General features: G+C 45.0%; 1 protein-coding gene across 2 annotated transcripts in view; it reads right to left on the minus strand.

Moving 5' to 3' along the window:
• Positions 1-13504, minus strand: part of SMYD1 (SET and MYND domain containing 1) — a 28164-nt gene extending 14660 nt beyond the window's left edge. For both annotated transcript variants that reach the window (XM_005509956.2, XM_005509955.2), the window contains exons 1-3: positions 13249-13504; positions 1632-1808; positions 725-938 (exon numbers count right to left, since the gene is read on the minus strand). In XM_005509956.2, the coding sequence (XP_005510013.1) occupies positions 725-938; positions 1632-1808; positions 13249-13385 (528 nt within the window). In that variant the 5' untranslated portion in view covers positions 13386-13504. The remainder of the gene's footprint in view (positions 1-724; positions 939-1631; positions 1809-13248) is intronic.
• Between the last annotated feature and the right edge of the window lie 8665 nt (positions 13505-22169).

Consider the following 22169-nt stretch of genomic DNA (forward strand, 5'->3'; position numbering starts at 1 on the left):
GAGAGATGCTCAGTGGGACTTGTGATGACCACGCAGCACCCAGGGCAGAGTGGGCCACTTCCCTGCAAGGTTTGACCAATAAAAAGTTTCAGACCTTGCCCTTGCTGTGCCTCAGTTTCCCAGTGTCAGTGCAGAAGGGATGCAGATGGGGAATGCAGAAGAATTCAAATGGCCTGCAGCAAATGCCAGTCTTAGCTCTCCAAATTGCTCCAGCCTCTTAAGGGCAAGAGAGGGCTGAACTGAGCCGCCCACAACTCAGGCCAGCTGGAGGCTTTCTCTGGGAAGCTGGAATTAAAAGCAGCCCCAGAGAGTTGGGTTTGTTCAGCCTGCAGAAGAGAAGGCTCCAGGGAGACCTTATCACGGCCTCTTCGTACTTAAAGGGGGACAATAATAAAGATGGGGACAGACTTTTTAGCAGAACCTGTTGCGATAGGACAAGGGGTGATGATTTTAAACTGAAAGAGGGGAGATTCAGGCTGGACATGAGGGAGAAATTGTTTACAGTGAGGGTGGTAAAACACTGTCCCAGGTTGCCCAGAGAGGTGGTGGATGCCCCATCCCTGGAGACATCCCAGGCCAGGCTGGACGGGGCTCTGAGCAACCTGATCTGGTGAAGAGGTCCCTGCTCATGGCAGGGGAGTTGGACTGGATGACCCTTAAAGGTCTTTTCCAACCCAGACTGTTCTATGACTCTATGATTTGCTCTCCCACCCCTCTGACATACCACCCCAAATATGTGGGAGATGTACTGCATGCCGAACTGCTGGCTGTGGGGCGGCCAAAACTCGAGGAAGCTCTCCACATCGGCACGGAGCTCCTTCTTCTCCTCTTCATCGAAGCTGTCCACGTGGTTCTGCAAGTCATCGATGGAGACCAGGCAGCCTTCTGACAGCCCGCTGCCTTCCCTCTCAATCTTCCACATGATGCGGGCAGCCAGCCTGGCCAGGAGAGAGCACCAGAGTTAGAACCACCACCCAGTGCAAGGATAAAGACCAAAAAGGCTATCAATATTCATATCATGGGTGGAAAATCGTGTGGAGACAGGCTGGGATGGGCTCAACATTGTGTGGCCAGTGGCTAGTCACCATCTAGGGGCTTTTGAAGGAAGGGGAGACACATAGATTTGCTCTGGAATCTATGTTCTCATATGGAGAAGTGCTGCAGACCCTTCAGATCCCCAGCCCTCCATGGCAGCTCTCATTGCCTTGGGGATTTAATTCGTTTTCTTATGATGAAATTAGCATGTGAATCCAAATCAATCTACCCTGTAGACAAATTGGGGAAGAGTCCATCTCCTGTTCCACTTTTCCACCTACTCCCTACTTTCCCACACCTAAACAACCTCAGGCAGGTTTTCCTCACCACATTCATCTGCAGGAGAGTTTCTGGGGCCCAGCACCAAAAAAATAGGAGGATCACAACCCCCTCACATGCCAGGTGCTTCTCCAGGTCTGCATCCCATCAGCTCAGGGATGCTCCTGGCTTTTCCCAAACCACCTCCCACTGCCACCCCATCCAAATCAGGCCACCCAGCTCTTCCTTGCCACACTCTGGAGGGATGTCCTGTCCTCTCCCACCGTCCTCAGGCCTGACAATGAGCCAGGGAGCCAGGACCTGGGTCCAGCTCTCACCTGATGTTTTCGGTGGGTGCCTTGCCATGCCTTTTGATAGCAGAACACTCATTTTTGTGGTTCAGCCAAGCCGCTCGCTGGCATGTCCGGTCGCAGTAGTAGGCAAACTTGCACTGGCCGCAGCGGTGGAGCCTCTCCTGCCGTTTGAAGCAGGTATGACAGATGACATGCGTCAGGCTGGAAGGACAGAAGGACGTGTTGGCTCGTACCTCAGTGAAGGGCCAGTTCCACCCAGTGAGGGTCTTGCCAGCTTTGCATCCCTGGGCTCCCCAGACCCACTGAGGATGGACCCTCTGAGAGTTTTGGGAGGATGGAGAACCCTCCCACCCAACTTAATCCTCCGGCGCTTGCCCGCTGCTGTTGTTTTTCTGTTTGGCTACACCAAAGAGGCAAATATTTTCTCTAAAGCAGGACAGCAGTAAAGCATTCCCCGGCTCCCAGCCCTGGTGCCTGCAGCCCATCTGCTCCTCCTCAGCACTGCCACAATTAATAGGACCTTCAGTCTGTTTTTATTTTCTGTCTGGCCCGTGCTGATGCACCAGCCACCCTTTTGCTGAGCAGAAAGCAGATGCCAAATGAGCCTGTGGCTCAGGCAAGCATGAAGAAGAACACAAAGGCAAAGAGCCAGCCTGAGAGCTCCACCTGCCCACAAAACCTCTGAATTTGGCTGAAGTGAACCCCTCTGAGCACCAAGGCTGTCTTGGGCCTCACACGGACCAGCTCACAAAACGGAGCAGTGGCTGCCACCATGCCTGAGACTTAGGAAGACGTTGGGTGAGATGAAGCACAGCTCTGAGCCATCCTAACTGCTGTCCTAAGCTTTCCTTGGGCACAGTGTGGGGATAAAAATATACATCAGAAATGCTCTGCTAGAGAGCAGGCCAGAGGAGTAGCACAAGGAAGAAAACTGATAGATCAAAGTGCTTGCATAGGGAAACCCTGTGTTTTCACTGCTTGAAACCAAAATCTGTTTCTATGGATTACAAAGCAGCTTTGTCACTTCTTTTTGTCACTAGGCCAAAGGTGCAGCTGTACTGGACGCATTGCACTTGACATTTGCGGCATTCTGTTGGAAGTCACATGGGGAAACAAAAAAATCTGCCACCTTCAAGGTAGATCTTCTCATCACGTAGTGGTTTATGTCTTCTCCTTCCTTTGGTCGTGGTACAAGTCTCCTGGTTGTCCATCATCAGGACACAGCAGCACAGAGCCCTGGACCAGGTGGGCTTGGGGCTCTTCTGGTCCCAGTAACACCAGACAGATACTTATCATGGATTAGTGAAGATCTGAGGGACCAGGGCAGGCTGCCAGCTGTCCAGCAGACCCCCAAGTATGAATGCCAAGGCATGAATGGACTTTGAAGGAACACCAGGCAGCTGAAGACAGAGGAAAGATGAACTCTCAAGAGCCCTCGGGGGCACTGGCTGGGGTAGGACATGGGGTGAGCTGGCAGTAATGCCAAGCTCAGGGAGCAGTACTTGCATTTATGACCATCATAAGATTTTATTAATAAAATTAGGGGATCTTTCATTTGCACGAGGCTGGTGTGTTGCTGAGCAGACAACATCAATGATGCACTGCTGGTCAGTGGCCCAGAATATGCCACCCATGGGGGTGTCGTTAATCATTAAAGATAATGAGCACAGTGCCTGATGTTCTCTGCTATCAGGGCATGAAGTCCTCCCTGTTTAGTCCAGCATCAGCTTTAGTGCTGTGCTCTTCAGGACACTTAAAATCTTCCTGCAGACAGGCTAGCAGTGCAGATTTCTCCTCCAAATTCAAAAGCCTCTGGTGCCAGCAGCAGTGAGTGCTGCTAACCAGCTATTCCGGCTCCTGGCTCTGCGGTTTAACTGGCTGAGAGGTTATTGTGAGTTAGACAGTCATGGGATAACTGGGAAATACTTTTCAAAAGGAGCAGGTTTCTTGTTTGGGGGTTCAAAACAGGATTTCCAAGAAGCATCCTATGATTGTATGTGTGTAAGTATAACCAAGGCTGGGGGAGGAACACATCAGAGGACACTGATGAAGAAGTCTAACCTCATGGCCTTCCTCTCAGAGTTTCCAGGGCCCCAGACCAAGAGGAAACCCCTTTCACATGTCCAGCTGTTTGCTCCCAGGACTTAATCCGTTGGGAAGGAGGGGGAGACACTTTGGTCTCCTGCCCAAACAACTTTGGGAGTCTCTCCTTGCTGCTAGAGAAGGCTTTTCACTGCCTGATTTGGTACCCCCAGCTATCTGCTTCTCCATGCAACTGCTCACTTTATCTCTGCCTCCAGCCAAGCTCGACAGTACAGGAGAATTTAAATTCCCACCACTTAGACATTGCTGGTCTGAGGAGGGAGGTTCTCCTCATTGCAAAAGCTCACTGACCACAGAGGCTTCACCACCAAGGGAACATTATCATCACACACAGCCCATAGTGGGGAAACTGAGGCACAAGGAAATAAAAAAATATTGATAATCACATGAAGATGCTGTGCCACAGGTGGGAATCAGACCCACAGTTCCAGAGTCCCCAGCCACAAAACTGTCCTGCCTCTCCACTACATATATATAAATACATATGCATATTTGTATCTGTCACAGTACGCTCAAAATGCACTTTCATTCCTCTGGCAGTGTTGCATGAGCTGCTGACACAACCCGCCCTGTGCCTTGGCTCTTGCAGGGTAAAGAGCTCCACTGATGTAAAGCAGAGGGCCATTGATTTAGAGCAGGGACAGACCCACAGCAGACAAAACCATGTGTGAAAATGAGGTTTGGAAGGTGAGAGTGAGCAGTGACTGTGCAGGGGAGGGAGCACAACACCAGGTCAGCATCTGGAATGGGGGTGGGGGGGGCACGTGTCCAGGAAAGGGGACGCAGCCAACTCCATTAAATCAAATGAAAGAGCTGGGAGCTGGTGAGAAATGTGAGGCTGTGCTCTGTCAGCTGTCAAGTCAGAGGGGCAGAGAGATGACACTCCTTGTAAGGCAAAGGATTGCTGAGAGACGATAAAACTTGCGTGGATACGTTGTGCCGGGAAGCACGGGGAGATATCTCGGGCAGGGGATGGGGTCCCTCTTGCTGCCTGTGTGTTTTGAGGGTGGTCAGAAAGAGAAAAGACAGTTAAACAAGTTTCCCTGTAAAGAGGAATGACAGGTCAGAGGAAAACCCAAGTGTTCAAAACCCAAGTCCTCAAACAGGGGCTTGTCTCCCCTCAGCTCTCTGAGAATGGAAAAATACTGAAGTGTGAGGTCTGCATTTTGCTGTTTATCGTATAGGGTGCCCAGAGCTCCCAAAGGAACCCCAGCTGGTAGAACTCACCAACAGCCCTGGAAAGCCCTTGTTTCTGAGGAGAGGCAGAAATGCACAAAAAAAATCCAGAAAGTTATATGGGGCTTCCTGAGGAGGTGAAGGAACAGTTCATGTGGTATTGATACTGCAGACACAACTACTCACAGGGTAATCTGACTGGCAGGTATAAGAAATACCTCATCTCTCACAAAAGAAAACTGGGGTTATTGATAATGTGCATTACCAGGACTCCAGAGGCTTGGGTTCAACTCCTGGCACGGTACAAAAATCAAGAGACACAGGTATTTGAGATCTGTTGCCTAAATCTTCACCAAACATTGTTCAAGCACTGCTTGGCCATGCAAACTCCTGCAGTCCTGGAGGTGCTCAGAGCAGGACGCCCCAAATGGGATGGCAAAGTGGGTCTCTCCCTCGGTCCCAGGGCTGGATCTTCTGACAGGCTCTGACGCCATCTGTTCTGGAGGCAGACAACACCAAGGACAACAAAGTGTTGCAGTGGTCCACAGTGTCCCCGTCATCCCCTCTGCAATGATTAAAGTCTCCCAAGGATGGGGGGAGCAGACTGAGTCTTTCAGCTTGTGGAAATCACTAATCTCTGTCTGGCCTAGAAAGTGTTTATCACAACCCAAAATGGCTCCAGGGAGCCCAGATGGAGTTTTCTCCCCCTGTAAAGAGAACAGCCCATGCCATGTGGTCAGGATGATGGATGGCCAGGCGGCACTGAAGGTGTCTGGAGAGATTTGTGGCACTTCCATAGGAGCTCTGAAGGTTTGAACCCTTAGACACTCGCAACTCAGTTTCCCTTGGTTTAACACAAGGGTAGTACAACAGCTTTCTGCTGCATCCATGTACACCACGGCCTCTGGGGTGATCTCCGGCCACTCATTCATTGACATCTTCCACACATAGTGAGAACTTCTTTTTTTCACCCTGCCCAAAAGCAGGATCGTCATTAGCACAGTGATGTGTCCAGCCTTTCAAAACCTTGCCAGGTCAGGGATTTAGGATTGACTTGGAGGGCAGATGCCACTGACTGACTCACTAAATGACTTTCTGTGGAGCCTCAGGTTTCCTTGGCCTCTCATCCAAGTGTCAGCCCAGCTGAACTCTGTGGGGCTCACGAGCTCTGATGTTACGTGGATGAGACGCACAACTACAACTAATTCTGGACGTAGCTACAGTCACAAAAGCAATGATTCAATGTCCCAGTCAGCAAATGGAAGAGGTAACAGCACTGTCAGCTAAACCATGGCTTCTGCAAGCACGGCTCTTGGTGAAAGCAGAAGAAACAAATAGCTCTTGTGACTGCTTGGATCGGATTCAGATGGATTAAGATCTGTTGGACCTGCCAGGACAGAGGCCTGAGCACCATCACAGGAAATATATTAACCTCATCTCTGAGACATGCACAACCCAAACATCTGCCAGTCATCTCCCATCCAGCACTCACAGTGTCTCATTCACTGATCTGGAATCGGAGAATCATAGAATAGTTTGGGTTGGAAGGGACTTTCAAAGCTCATCCAGTGCCACCCCTGCCATGAGCAGGGACATCTTCACCAGCTCAGGTTGCTCAGAGCCCCGTCCAGCCTGGCCTGGGATGTCTCCAGGGATGGGGCATCCACCACCTCTCTGGGCAACCTGGGCCAGTGTTCCACCACCCTCAGTGTAAAAAATTTCTTCCCTATGTCCAGCCTGAATCTCCCCTCTTTTAGTTTAAAACCATCACCCCATGTCCTAGGACAACAGGCCCTGCTAAAAAGTCTGTCCCCATCTTTCTTACTGGCCCCTTTTAAGTACTGAAGGGCCGCAATAAGGTCTCCTTGGAGCCTTCTCTTCTCCAGCTGAACAACCCAACTATCTCAGCCTGTCCTCATAGGAGAGGATGAAAGATTAAAAGATGAATTTATGTTCAAAGTTCCTTCTTCATTCATTAGATGGAGGCTTTTTCAATCATGCATGGATTCTGGAGATATGCTTTGAAATTCAAGAGCCAATATAAAATATCCAAGTATGCATGAGAGTCAAAGTCCCAGAGACAAAACCATTTTAATAACAAAGCCCTGTCAAACAGTGTCTTCTGCTGACTTAGAAAAGCAAGGTGAGATGGCTGTAGTGAAAAGGAATAAAAGGAGGATTTCATTGAATAGCTAATGGACATGGTGAGCAGCTGCCGAACTATTTAACGTGAATTTATTCCATTCTGTACATGACAGATGACACACACAGATGACCTAACTTACATCTAAGTCCACCTGCTCCATATTTATTATTGGCTGACTATGCATCTCTCTCCTCAATGTCCTACAGAGGACAACATAAGAATAGCCTAAGATGAAAGCAAAGTCAACTTGGCTTTCAAAGGAGAGGCTGAAACACTTTATTAAACACAACAGCCTAAGGAAATGCACCTCCCCTTTCAGCAAGGAAAGGAAAAGGAGTGTATATCTGGCTTCTACTGAGGATACCTGTAATGGTGAATTATCAGCATGAGAATCGTTTTGCTCCTTTAAAAAAGGAGGTTGGAACTTAGTACATTTATCTCTAAATGTCAGGGATGGCACATCCCAGTTTGTCCGATTTGAGTAGTGGATTTATTTTGGAATAATTTTAGACTATTTTAATTTTAGTCTTTAATTAGAGGCTTTCTCAGCCTCTTTTTAAAGAGGTGTGGATGTGGTTTCCTTCAAAAAAGTTTGGTTCTCTCACAGGTTTTATTTAAGCTTTTGGGCAAATGAAAAAAATAATAAAAAATCAAACCCCGGAAAAATTTAAACAATGTGAATATGATCACATTAGCTCTCAGTTTTTATTGGTGTAGAAGAATTTGCTTCCTTAAGTTTTTCAGAGTCATACTGGTATGGAAAATTTTACATTTCTTGTATCCATAAGTCATCCCAGCTACAATCATTGAGCTCCCCACGTTTCCCTTGGAAGATGTTTTAGGCCTGCTTCATACATCAGAAAAGAGAGCAAAAAATTGCATGATCTCAGGTTTTTAAGCAATTTGCAGATCACTCATCAAGCAGATCTTCAAGTGATTGTGGCTTTCTACCACATGACGCTGTTTGCCTTGAGTACTGCTTCTCAAAACCCGCTGGTTAAAGAGCAAACCTTCTCTTGACGAAGGTTGGCAGAGATTTATATCAGGCATCCCCATGCCTGTAGGAAATGTAAACTCCTACGGGCTCCAGAGCCAAGTGACACGGCAGAGGAAAAGGTCACATACTGTACATGGAGCCCAGGTGACGGGAATGCCTGAAGGTGGCAGAGAGGAAAGGGGACCTGGGATCTTCAAAGAGAAAGTGAAGAAGAAGGAGGGAAAGATTAAACCCCAGCACATAAGCAGAGCACTAGGGAAAGTTTCACTGAGAGGTAATGTTAGCGAGGAATGCACAGGGGCTTTGCTAATCCAAAAATCACACCAACAAAGGCAAAGAATCCCTTGAAAAGAGATATTTACGACATTCTGTATCTATTTTTGGGCAAAGCAAGCCTAACACTGCTGTTTTCCAAGAGCTATTTCAGCTAGTAACAGTGAGGCTGATTCAAATGCAGATCAGACAGTGTGTCTGCCCTTTATCCAAACAACAAATCCTGGAGATCACACTGTGTTCTGCACCCTCTTTCAATCAATATTCACTGTCTCTCCAAACAACCCGCTCTAGTTCAGGCAGAAATAACAGGCTTGATGTAGGAGTCAACACCAAGTGACCATGTATTAAGCAGAAGGTTCTAGAATCATAGAATCATGGAATGGTTTGGGATGGAAAGGACCTTTAAAGGTCACCCTATCCAACCCCCTGCAGTGAGCAGGGTTAGCCTGGTGAGTCATACCCTGGCCTTGAAATCTAAGAAACTATGAGCTGGCTGATGTCTATAGGAACTTTCTTTAGCTTCTCTTTGAGTTTTATGAACTTCTGGACTCAATGTCTGTGGCACCAGCTAAGAAACCGCTGCTCAGGTGACCATCATTGGGTTGAAGAGTACAAGCCCTCACCAGCCTTAATGACCTTGGGAATCTTCAGTGACCTTCAGGGCCCCTGTGACCTTCAGGAGCTTCCAGGGTGGGATGCAGTCTGCAAATTTAGACACCTAGATGTGCTCATCTGTACCCTCAGTGTCCAAGTTCGCATCAAAACACTTAGTGGGGTCTGGAAGGATGTTCAACTCAAAAGTAGGTGTGTGTTTGGTGCACATTATAGTCCTCCATTCATTATGACGGGCACTTAGGGGTGGTTTCACACAGGGGTTTAGTGTTATTTTAGGCTCTGCAGGGACACCCATCTGGCTTGAGAGGAGGCCTGATTCTCATAAATCCTGTTTTGTACCTGTCAGCCCTAAGAGGATGTCTGAGACACCCTGGGGCATCTCAAATGACACTGAATGCCAATGGCACCAAGTCCTGCCCTTAGCACTACACAGACACTTATAACAGACCTTCGTTTTGGGTGTCTTAATTCACAGACTGAGTCCCAAAGCATGCTGCTGGACAAGCCATCATATCATCTTGTCCAGTTAAATCAATGGGTCTTACTTGTTGAGAGTATGATGGATGATTATAGCATTTTGACAAAGAAAACATTTCTCCTTTTCCTGGCAAAATAAAACTCTCAACACCTCCTCAAACTCAACCTCCCACCAAAAGACAGACATTCATACAGACATTCGTACAGACATTCATACAGTGCAGCTGGGTGGCAGCCTCAGGTCCAAATTACTTCAGCAGTTCCTCACATCAATACACAGAAAAGGGCCTTGGCATCATTTTAGGCCAAAGCATAGTGTATCCGCACTTTCTGCTGTGAGCACCTGTCACTGGGTGCCGAGATTACTTGTCCAGGCTCCTTGGATCCCTGTACAGTTGGGGCAAAAAGGTTTGTTCTTCTGATAGTTCCTCAGAGTTTCTGCTATGCAACAGCCCTGTGGAGGGGCTTCTCACTTACACACCTGAAGTTAAACACCTACAGCAAGTAATGCAAATTTTTCATTTCATAATTATGTTCTTCACGAGGTTAAATGATGATCAGTTTTTATGGGGCTCCTGTTTCTGAAAAAGTAACAACTCCCATTTTTTGGCATCTTTGTGACCGGGCACAAACACAACCCACTTCCCATCCTGCAATACAGCCAACCCAAGAAAACAGTTGTATCTCTGATGATCTGCTCCTACTAATCTGACAAAGAGACCTTCCCTTTGCCTGCTGTGTCGCCACATCACATGCAGCCACATAGCACATCGCAGTGTGGCCACTATAGCACGATTGCCACCTGATTCCATCACTTGATTTCCACAGCAAAATCAGGGGCAGGATTTCAGGGGCTCAGCACCCACACTGGAACCAGATTTCTCAAAGGACTGAGCCCACCAATCACTCATATTTGAATTGCCTTTCCACAGTACACATACACACTGTTTTCAGCAAGAGACAAAGATGTTGAATGGAATTAGGATGAGGGACTCTGGAATTAGGGTTTCCCAATGCAGGGTGAGGCACTTTTTAACCGTGTAGGGTCAACACTGGTTTTAGGACCTATACAGGTCTGTTGGTGGGCAGGGAAAAACGCATGACTCTTCACACTGAGGTGTTCAGTCTGGAGAGGAGAAGCTCTGGGGAGACCTTATTGTGGCCTTTCTATACTTAGAAGTGGCTGATAAGGAAAATACAGACAGACTTTTTAGCAGGGCCTGTTGTGATAGGACAAAGGATGATGGTTTTAAACTAAAATAGGGGAGATTCAGGTTAGACATAGGGAAGAAATTTTTTAAACTGAGGGTGGTGAAACACTGTCCCAGGTTGCCCAGAGAGGTGGTGAATGAACCATCCCTGGAGACATCCCAGGCCAGGCTGGACGGGGCTCTGAGCAACCTGAGCTGGTGAAGATGTCCCTGCTCATGGCAGGGGTGGCACTGGATGAACTTTGAAGGTCCCTTCCAACCCAAACTATTCTGTGATTCTCAATTCACTGGACTCCTCATCCATGCAGAGGCAACAGCAGAACCTTCAGTGCAAAACCAGCCACCATGGCTTAGTGTGGATTTATTCTTGTAAATCCTACAATGATCCAGGCTACCCTTCTTTGATGGCAATCAGTTCAATGAGCGTTTATGCAATTAAGTACCCTGCAACAGTAGAAGGTACCTTCAAAACCAAAGCTCTGTGTGTGTGTGAAAAGCATCAGAGCAGTTTTCACACAAAAAATGTATGTTCCAAATATATCTCAGGCCCAGGATATCACCTGTCAATGAGCATTTAGTTGGCACCACCTGCTTCAGGGATTTTGGGAATACATTTCACCACTTATATAAGTGCTTTTGGATGAAATGCGTCGCGGGTAAGAGTCTGTTACTGCACAGCAGCATAAAGAGGCAGAGAGAACATGACTGAAGCCATCCCCATCCTCTGCGGTCGAGAGCAGGGATGTGTTTACTTTACTACTGTGCTGCTCAGTGCCTGGACCTGCCAAACAAACCCAGCCTGGGGAGGGAGGGAAGCACATCTCTCCCCGTCCGAGGTTTGCTGTTGGAAACCTAAGCCTAAGACACAAGTCTGCAGCCTGAGAGCCCGGTGTGGTGAGTTTCTCCCCTTATCTCACATTACACCGTGACATTTGAAAATGCAGTGAGGTTGTAGCTCTTCGCCACAAGCAGCTCTATTCTGGACCTGATGCTCGCAACATTTCACATACAAGAAAACAAATTCTCAACCAATAATCAAAAAGTAAAATGTTTTCAATGGTTTAAAGGACAGTTAGTGTTTTTAATAAAGCATATGGGAGAAAACGTTGTCCATAAGCACTTCTGAACCGAACATTGTGTCATGGCCAGATTCCAGCTAGTGACAGAAGTGAAACTAAAGCACAAGAGCTAAAAGGGCATGTCAAGGAGATGGTTTCATCATTAACTACTGTAATTGGGCTCAGGGTTAAGAATTCAAGAACTTAACATTTTAAAATAAAAAGTAACATTTTTAATATGAGCTCTTGCAATGATGTATTAGAACACAACTAGAAAGTGTCATTGCTGCTATTGTAGTGACTCATGAACATGTTTACCCACTGATAGTATGAAGGCAAGGAAAAAGTGAATGAAAAACACAAAACCCCCTTATTTCCTGCTCTGTCCATTTAATCTCCAATTCTCTGCTATTATCAGGTCACACAGTATCACGAATTAGCTTCAGCTACAAGATGATCCAGATTAAAGCAACAGCATGAGCTCTGCTTGCATCCCAGACTTCGTTCGCAGAGCTGAATCAATCAGGGAAAGCTCAGCGAGGCAGAATCACTCACCGCCCTATTTTGTATGCAGAACATTCACTGAAGTCACTGGTAGTTTGGGGCAAATAATTCAGTTTCAGGACTCACCATGACGCCCTTGAAGAATGCTTACAAACTTCGTAAGCCCAGAATGAAACCTTCAGCTGACATCTAGCTCCTTGGTTTAAAAGTTTAGACTAAGCTCTGTTACAAGGGTGAACAAATTCCATTCATGTCTGAGGCTTTATTCTAGATTTATCCCATAAGAGATTAACATGGAAATGGGTTCTTTGTGCCTTTTAGCTTTCAGGGTATTTAAATGAATCTTGCACTGATTTGAAGGGCAGAAGTGGGCATGTACCAGACACACCAGCAGTGCAGGTTGATTGACTGTTGTTTGTCTTTGAAACAAGCAGCAGAAAAATTCAGTTTCTGGCTACATCAGTGTGAATAAAACTTTAAAACCAGTCTCATGCAAGAGTGAAAGCAAAGCCTTGTCTCCGGTTAACTCAGCCAGCTATAAATATAAAATCACTTTAACAGAAACAAGATCATTTGCAGATCCCCATCGGCTTCAGGTTTGAAGGCAGCGGGCAGTGAATCTGTGCGTGCAGCTGGGAGCTGGTAACACATGAGCAGAGCACAACAAAACTCACTTCTATCACACGTTATACACAGGAGGCTCCAGCAAAATCCATCTGAGATTGCTGTACCTGAATTACACTAAGTCCTGGCAGCTCACTGGAGTGTAACGTGGGTCTGGTTTTGTGAGGCACTGAATACACGCAACTTTCACCACGTTTGGTAAAAGCTGAGGGCACCGAGCACCTTGCAAGATCACATCCTGGAAACAGATTGCACTGTATCAAAAGTAAAAAAGCTGATCTGAGACCAGGGAAGGACATTCCCTGTAAGCTGTGAATGCGTCTTTACAGAAGACTTCCCCTTGCACCCTCCTGTGATGCTGTCCAGACGCTTTCAAACTTTCACCCGCCCAGCCAGATGAAATTTTCCATCGAGACGACTTTCAGCCTGTGTTTTACAAGCGCTTTTCTCTTACCTATCAAAAACCACGGCTGCATAGGCTGGCTCCGCAAAGATGACATCCCCGGGCAGGAATTCCTTCTGTGCTTTCAAGCCCCTGCCTTTGCCTTCAGTTGTGAACACTTCGACTGACTCCATTCCCCCTCTGGTCATCCCAAGGGACCCCAAGGTTCGGGAGGTGGGTATCTCAGAGCCAGCCAAATGTCCCGTCACTCCTGTCAACTTCAACTTGCTGCAAGACCAGGCTTATAAAAGGACCGGTCCACCCCCACCCCCTGGCCACACCGTTTCCTATAGGAGAGCGAGGGGGTGGGAGCAGGAGAGGGGAAGATCCTCCACGTAATATCACCAAATTACGCAGAGGAGGCACAGGGCTGGGACCACTGCTTCATTAGGAAAACCCCCTCTGAAAACCACTTTTGGAATTGTTTCTCCCAACCACAAGCAGTTGTATATGTTACAACTCAGATTAATTTATAGTCTCCCATTGGAGAGAGAATGTATTCTCTTTGCACGGTATTTTTAGCAACCACATGCTTCTGTCTCTCAGGAAGCAACAGCTGAGACAGTGGGACAGGGTGGGCTGGTCTGCATATTTCCGACCTCTTCCACTGTCATCTGGCTTTTTCCAGAAATCAAACAATGCTGCTTTATTTTTACCCTTCAGGAGATGGATGGTGTGTTTAGAGGCAGAGATAAGAGCAAAACACACACACCCTGAAATTCTCAGCATCCTCCGTCACCACCAGAGCCTGGAAAAGGGGAGTCACTTCCCAAATGCTGGTGGCAAGGGGAAAAGCGTGAAAGGAGCTGGAATCACAGAACCACAGACTGGTTGGGGTTGGAAGGGACCTCTGGAGATCATCCAGTCCAACCCACCTGCTGAAGCAGGTTCACCAGAGCAGATCACACAGGAATGTGTCCAGGCGGGTTTGAATGTCTGCAGAGAAGGCGACTCCACAACCTCTCTGGGCAGCCTGGGCCAGGGCTCTGGCACCTCCCAGTAAAGAAGGGCTGCAGCGGTTCAGCACGGGCTGCAGAAATGAGGACACCTTCAATACTCACACGATTTTGGATGTACTAAACCTCCTTGAAATCGTCCTACATTTAAGGGCTTCCCTCCCCTCTGATGCTCAGCCATGGAAAAGAAAGGGGAATATGAGCCACTTGAGTGGAAAAGGAGGGTGCATCAGTGACATCAAACCCCTGGGAAGCCAAGGCCTTGCTTTGCTCCCTGCCCCCAGCAGCCCGTACGAGTTTGAGGGGACAGAAGGGAAAGCCTCCAGGTACAAGAGTGAACCTCACTGCAGAAAATAAACCCAGCCCAGATTAGCGTTCAGCACTTTTTATCTTTTAATAGCACTTCACAGGGCTGGTTCCTCCTAATCTGACCCTTCCACCCCCAGGAAACCTGATGCTATTTCCTCCCAGATCTCTAAGCAACTCAAAGATAACAGTGTTTGCAAACCTCTTCCCACATCTCTGTGCTGCACAGAAAAACCTGTCTGATTTAACAGGGAAAGTGAGGAGCAGAGAAATAAAGAGGTTCATTCCTGCACATCCCTAGGCTATAAAAGAAATGCTTTATTTTGTCAAGGCAGTGGGAAGTATCATCGTGCTCTTCAAGACTGTCACGGAACTGCTCAGCATCTTCTGCTGAAAGCTCCTGGCAATTTTCCTTGCTTCTGAATGAAATACAGTATCACAAATATCCCGTGTTACAGTTTGCTCAAGTGTGCCAAGCATTAAATGATGTCAATCCACAACTCTATCAATTCCGGGTGATGCAGGACTTCATGTGATTATGAGCAATGTTCCCCAAACAACCAGCACTTGTGCTGAGAAGGCTCAGAGCCATCGGCACAAACCTCCAGCATCTACACTGCACGGCATGGAAAAGTCACTACAGGCAATTAGCCCCTACAAGTAATTACATTTTTAATTGCAATGCTCTATAGGTGTGATACCTGATGTCAGCATCCTTTGTTCTCACCTGTTACCCATGTTTAATGCACCCAGGGTGTAAGTGCCTTTTAGATACATTTATACATATACATATAGACAGCAGTACTTTAGCACATCAAAAATAGGTGCTGATTTTTTTTCCTCGAAAAATCTCAATTCAGAGTGTGGCTACATTGAAGACAGACATTAACCACACTAAATACTGGTTTTGATTCCCAGATAACAAAAAATACAGAATAGAACAGAACTATAAAAAGAATAGAACTACAACAGAGAATATAATTATATCTTTTCAAAGTAGCCAAATAAAACCCACAAATCAAAGTCTTTCTATGAAAGAGTTACAACAGAGCAGGTCTCTTTGCAGACATTCATGGTGTACCCAGTACAATGCACCTCTCATCTCTTCCAATAAATAATAATAATAATAATAATAATAATAATAATAATAATAATAATAATAATAATAATAATAATAATAAATCTGGCTGAGACAAAGCATAACAAAAGTCTCATTTCTCCCTTTCCAGCCTACTGAATACCACAGTGGTGGGTGTGCAGATGGATGATACAGGAGGAGATCAACTATCTGGCTGCACATCACACCCTTGGTACCACTGTGCCACAGTTTCAAACCCATCTGTGTGCAAAAATATGGTGGTAAAACTGTGAAATAAAAATAAAATAAAAGTTGGAGAAGGCCAAAAGAGGCTGGTAACGGGGATTCCTGCCTTTTAAATACCTACTTGGAGCAGTGACCCTACTATCAACCTCTTGGAAACACGGCGAATTTCAAAGCAAACCGGAGGGGCACGTAGATTTTGGGCTGAGGTTATTCTGCACCTGGGATCTGTCTGGATATTGGGCTGGAGGGGTGAGCAGCACCATCCCAACAGGAGCACAAACAGCACCCTCTATTGCCCTCTGAAAAATTATCCAAAGCACAGTTCTATGCAATTTAATTGCTGCAGCTTTGGACTGTAGCGAGCAGTACTCAACAAGCCATAAATTAGAGACAAAGAAAAGGGGGGGGGGGGGGTCGGGAGGGGGAGACAACTGTCCTAGGTGGGTGCTCATCAGACAGGTTCACCTGTCATTACAATTCAGCTTTAAATGTTAAATGCCACCACCTGTGGGGTGAGGGTGGGCCCTGCAGCCCAATGAAACCCCTTTTTGGGGCAACAGTGGGGAAAATTTGGGAGAAATTAGACTGACTGTTCTCCTGGGGGTGGTTGTAGCAGGGACTGGGAGGAATTTGGCACTTAAGAGGGAGGGAGGGCTGGATGGTGGATTGGCAGCAATATGGGTGATTTTGAGGGTGCTTTGGGCTGTCAGGGGCAGAGAGGAGCCACCCAAGGTGAGAAGCCTTGCCTTTACTATTAAGTTTCTAGGCAGATACTATACAGCTATAAGGAAGTTACCAAACAGATACTCAGCTGCTACTAATAATTACTAGGCAGCTACTAGTAGGCTCTTATTAGTAATTAGGCACTTAGTAGTAGTTATTGGGCAGCTATGAGGCAGTTACTAGTAGTTACTAGGCAGTTACAAGCAGCCCCCAGTCAGTCGGGAGGGCTGTGAGCCCTGAGGGGGCAGTGAGGGCGGGCTGGGGGTTATGGTGGACCCCTGGGGTGGGTAAAGCAGATCCAAGAGGGATGAGCAGCAGCAGCTCGGAGCTCGTTGGGGGAGCAGGTGGCAGCTGGAGCCTCTTAAGGGCGTCCCGGCCCTGAAATTCCCACTGTGGTGCCCTGACAGGGCTTTCAGGGCAGCGGCCGTGATGGGGGAACGCGGCCCCACAACCTTTTGCTGCGAAGGTGAGTGGGGCTGTGAGTGGCAAAAGTGAGGACAGGGGCTGGGTAGAAATGTGGTGGTGCGGCTCTCTCTGTGAAATAAAGTACATTCTCATGATGTCCGTGTGGAAAAGTAATAGGTATTCAATGCCTAAGGCAGAAATTGATTAGCGAAATGCAGCGGGAGTCTTGCCCCTGTTGTGTGTGTGTGGAAGAGGCAGGTCAGGTATTTGCAATAGATCCAGATATTGATATGTTGCTTGTAAAAGGTAGCCTTACAATTAATTTTTCAGTGCAAAGACGTTTTTTCCTAGCTTCATAAGCTGATCTCATGCTTCTGGGGTGCAAAATGATAAACATGTTACTTTTATACACCACACCTGTGACACTGAGCCCTGGAACTGAATTGTAAGGTTGTGGCTGGGAAGTGATGGGAACTTTCTGTGTCCTCTCCTTCCCAGGTAACCTGTCCTGAGAGATGTTATCCTGCTGAAATCCGGCAAACAGCACGCAAAAATAAAAGTGTTGAGCTTCCAGGAACAGCAAGTCACTCATAATGGGTATAAAACACGTGTGTGTTGAAAGGATTCCGTCAGTAGTTTTATAAGCATTAACTCTTCAGCTGTATAATGAAAATTAAGTTAAAAAAGACAAGGCCACATGCTTAGCAATGTGAAAACATGAGCTTTGGTTAAATATGTGAAACATCCATTAGCAGCAGATTTCCCCATTGTCAGTTTAATTTAGTAGTGCTCATGAACAGAAATAACTCTGGTTGAATTAATTGCTGTTTGAAAAGCTGACAGCTATTCTAAGCAGTCAGCTTTCTGGGGGAAAAAATATCTATGCTCTTCAAAGGAAAATACTTGGAGAAAGTCAGGAATGCAGTCTTACTATCTTTAGGTTTAAATTTGGTTTTCACACATATTTTTTGAAAAGAGTTGTCATGTTCCTGAACTCCAAAATGTGTTTTCTTGCATTAGCAATGAAGCCTTTTAAAGTACTTTGACCTCCTGGGAATTTCAAGGGATTTTAAGGGTTTGAAGGCTGTGTTTATTAAGTTCTCTGTGTTTACAGGTAACTCACACCCTTAATTTTAGTGCACAGCTGGTTTTGTTGTGACCAAGGCACAGCAAGAATTTCTGGTTATTCTCTCAATTCATACCTGTGCCAAACAGGGCTATGGAACTGGATGTTATGGGAAATTTATTGTTTGGTTGCCTGTTGAGGAAAGGTATTATTTTCTTAAATACAAAATAAGCAGTAACTTGAAACTTTCTGTAGCAACACACACTCTCTTGGGTTTTTTGTTTTAGCCTAAGGTGTTTCTTTTGATTCAGTGGCAATGGGATAAAAACCCTTGGTACCTGTAAGAGTGTAGTTTAATCTGTAGTGAAAACCATACATCCCCTTTTGTGAGTTGGTATAAAGCTCTCGTTTTATAAATGACTACTTTTCCCCATCCCTCATTTTCCATGTATCTTCTTCACTTACTGGAGGGGGAAATAAAGAGTTGGGTACCAATTCATTGATTATATGTTTCTCACCCAACGTTACATGAGCCTGCCTTAAATAACACTGAGAAATAACATTGCACAAACCACTATCATACGATCTTATGAGAGCATTTATATGTCAGAAGAGAGATGCGCAAAAGGGTCAGTAATTTGTTTTAACCCACCTCAGAGAGTTTACAAAGTGGGGCTTGGGAGGTGTAGTTCTTATGTGTCCTTAAAGACCCAGGAGGGTTAAACCACAATGGAGTGGAAAGGGTCCATTATCCTAAGGAAAAGGGTCTGTTATCCTAAGGAAATAATTTAATGCCTTCAAGGAAACTAACAGCTTATCCGGCAGTGTTTAAGAAGACTAATGCATTAAATTCTTCCTCAGAGGGAGCCAACCGTTTGGTATAGACCTCATCAGTCTTCTGTTGCATCCTATTCACATTTTGATGGTGTGTTTCAAGAAGTAAAGCACAGCTGGATCAAACTATGCTCACAGAAATTAAAAAAAAAAAAAAAAAATCAAATACTATTTTTCTGAAGTCCTGAGAAATTTATTGCAGTAAAAATTATTTGGAACACTTTCAAAATAGCAGAACAGCCCATTCCAGGCTGGTCCAGCTCTTGTGGATGTGATGGGATGTGAGGAGAAGGAAGTGGACACCCTAATTTTAATAGTAGCAATTGATGTATTGTACTTCGATCTTAATGCTTTACAATATTTCCTGTGTTCAGAGCACTACAAGAGCAGACAAAGCGTCTTGTTTACTGCTCACCCTGGGCAAAAAGTGGAGCATTGTGTTTCACATCAATTCCAAGCTGCTTGTGTCAGGGTAGATCACAGACCCTTCTGGCCATCAAGGCTCTTCACACTGTTTTGGTTTGGTTTGTGCATTTGAGAAGGTTTGAACAAGGTTTAACTCCTGTTTTGGAAGGGTAGCTATACATTCCATAGGCCTTGTGAGTGTGTACAGGCTTAACTGTGTGTCTTAGTCAAATCTGTGATAACACATAGCGTTCAAAGACGCATATAAATGCTTGTAAGTTAACTAGTTATACTGTTCCGCGGGGAAAAAATGTTATAGTTTGAGTGATGAAACCTGTTTATGCAGAGGTGGCATTAACAGCATTCATTTCTAAACAAGAGTCCAGTTTGGCATTTCTTTATCTCTTTTTTTTTGTTTTTAACTATTTCTGGAGCTTTGAAGACAAGACAAAACCAAAAAATCATTCATAAGAATATTCAGTGACTAAACTCACTGGAAAAATTAAAATTTGGTGCTACAGCAGCATTGTTTCCTCAGAGAAACGTCTTACTGGAGAAATTGAAATCTGCTTCAGCCTCCTTCACGTAGGAGCACAGTGCTGTGATACCGCAGTCCGGTGTATTTGATAAGGGTTTTAAAGTTTGTTAACGTTGCCCTTTCTAAGTTGGATGTGTGAGTTAATTTCTTTCTGGCTCTCACTGTGCAGTGACCGTGCTCATCAGCTGTACCGCAGCCAAAAGCAACTGGATTCCAGTGCTGCTGTTCACCTGCGGTTTCAGCTGATACTCCGAGCATTCAAGCTTTTGTTCATCTTTCATCCTGTTACAGAGCAGGAATATAATTTCCTAATTACAAGCAGCAGAGTTTGCGCATCATATGAAGTTACAGCTGAGATTACTGGCTGCGTGCAGGCTCCTGCCTTTCTTGCAGAATAAAGCAAATTAACATAGCACGCGTGATGTCAATTAACCTGTTTTACTTTGCGCCTAGGACAGGCTCCAGCGTGCACTCTCAGTTATTGTCAAGCTGACAGGTAGTAGCTGGGTAAAATATGTTAAACCCACTGTTTGTACCAGTCCAGATGTTCCTGGGGGGCAGCTGTGTAAAAGGGCTCGTAAAACAAGAAAATACGTGGGTCAATATTTGCTCTCGAGGACTTGCAGTTGTGGCACTTGATTCATGTGCATCCATCTATTTCCCATTAAAACACTGTGTTTGCTGTTGGCATCTGAGGGCAGAATTTGGCTGTGTCATTTTGTGGGTTTAGTACCTTGAACTGGAAACTTTATGACTTTGCCTTAAGGGATTTACCAAGCCCAGACTTTTTCTTTATTACATTATTCTGCTTTCTGTCTTCTCTACCCTCAAGAACTGGGAAAGAAAAATTAATAATAGACCAAAGCTAGGAGCATTTCCTTTTTAATAAAGCGGTAGAAAATTCTGGGCTGAACAGGCTTTTTTAAATTACCTGCTTCTTGATATTTTAATTAATGTTAGTATTTTTCCTGCCACATTTATACAGCCCTGAGGGAAGACTTTTCCTACATGGCATGCCACAAAGATTCTGCTGCAATTAACCTAGCAAAAGTAAGAAAACAGATAGCAAAGGTTTAAAGTTGAAAAGACATCCTTGAACCTCTCTCAAGTAGTGGAATATGCAAGTACTATAATGTTAAAATATCCCTGTGGCTTCTTACATGAGTGTTTCAATTGCTTTATTGAATTGCTGTGCTATTGAAGAAGATTTAAAAATAATAAAAATGCCAGGTGTGCTTCTAAGATCGTAACTGAGAATCAAGAAACAGGAAACAAATCATTATCTTTCAATTCAAACAGTAAGAGTCTGATTTGTTATTATCAGGCAACTTTTTTGGTTCCAGATTTCTAAAATCCACCTTTTTTTAAAAATTTATTTAAATTGCTTCATTTTTCTTGTTAAGAGAGCCTGCAGCTGCCATCGCCTTCTCAATGCCTGTATTTCAGTGTTTGAATATCAAAACAATCAAGTTGATCTTGTTTTAAGAATGTGTTCCTCGCGGCCTCTTGATCGTTCTCCGTGTCTATTGATTTACACTGCGTTTATTCTCTACATTAAGAAAAATGGTATAAAACACGTCTCTGGAGAAGTATTTTTATAAATGCTAAATGAATGAGCAACAATGTACGTCTTTTGAATACCATTGAGATATTCAGGTGGTACTTGTTCTCTGTTTTTCACCAGTGCTATTCACTGTTATGTCAAACTGCTTGTAATTTCATTTCATATAAACTATTTAGCATCTGTGTCTTCTGAACACTCTTAGAATAGACCAGTCAGAAAACTATACCAATAAAAAAATACACTATGTTTTAAGTATATATTTATTGTTATGATCTACTTCTGCTTTAATAACAGATTTTTCTATTTACTCAGACATTTTAATAAGTCACATTGGAGATAAAAAGAAGTAATTTTTGTGAAAGTGGATTTGTTTAGAAAACTTTTCGTACACCAGTCTTTGTAAAGATTTAGTGGTTTTTGATAATTAATAAATCTTTAGTAATCTGCAGCTTGACTTAGAGGACTTCTTAAAGTGAGGGCAACTCCCTAAAACATTAGATTTGAATCATTTAATTAGCTTACATCTCAATCTCAAGCTTCGGAAGTGACACCATAAAAAATAAAATTGTAAAGGGGAAGTCCAAGTGTGACTTAAATGGAACAAACTTAAAAGGAACAGTAATGAAGCAAATATGCTGATGTGATTTCTTCAAAGAAGGGTAAAATACATGATTGTTTGCCCTGTGGCTTTCTCCCTTCTGCAGAGGAGTTACACCGGAGATGTGTTTTATTGACAGCAACTGAGCACTTTTCAAAAAAGGTAACATGTAAAATCCAGCTTAGGTGGAAAGGAGGAATTGTGTCCTTTCCTG

This window comes from Columba livia, chromosome 4, assembly GCF_036013475.1.
Source record: "Columba livia isolate bColLiv1 breed racing homer chromosome 4, bColLiv1.pat.W.v2, whole genome shotgun sequence".
NCBI lineage: Eukaryota > Metazoa > Chordata > Aves > Columbiformes > Columbidae > Columba > Columba livia.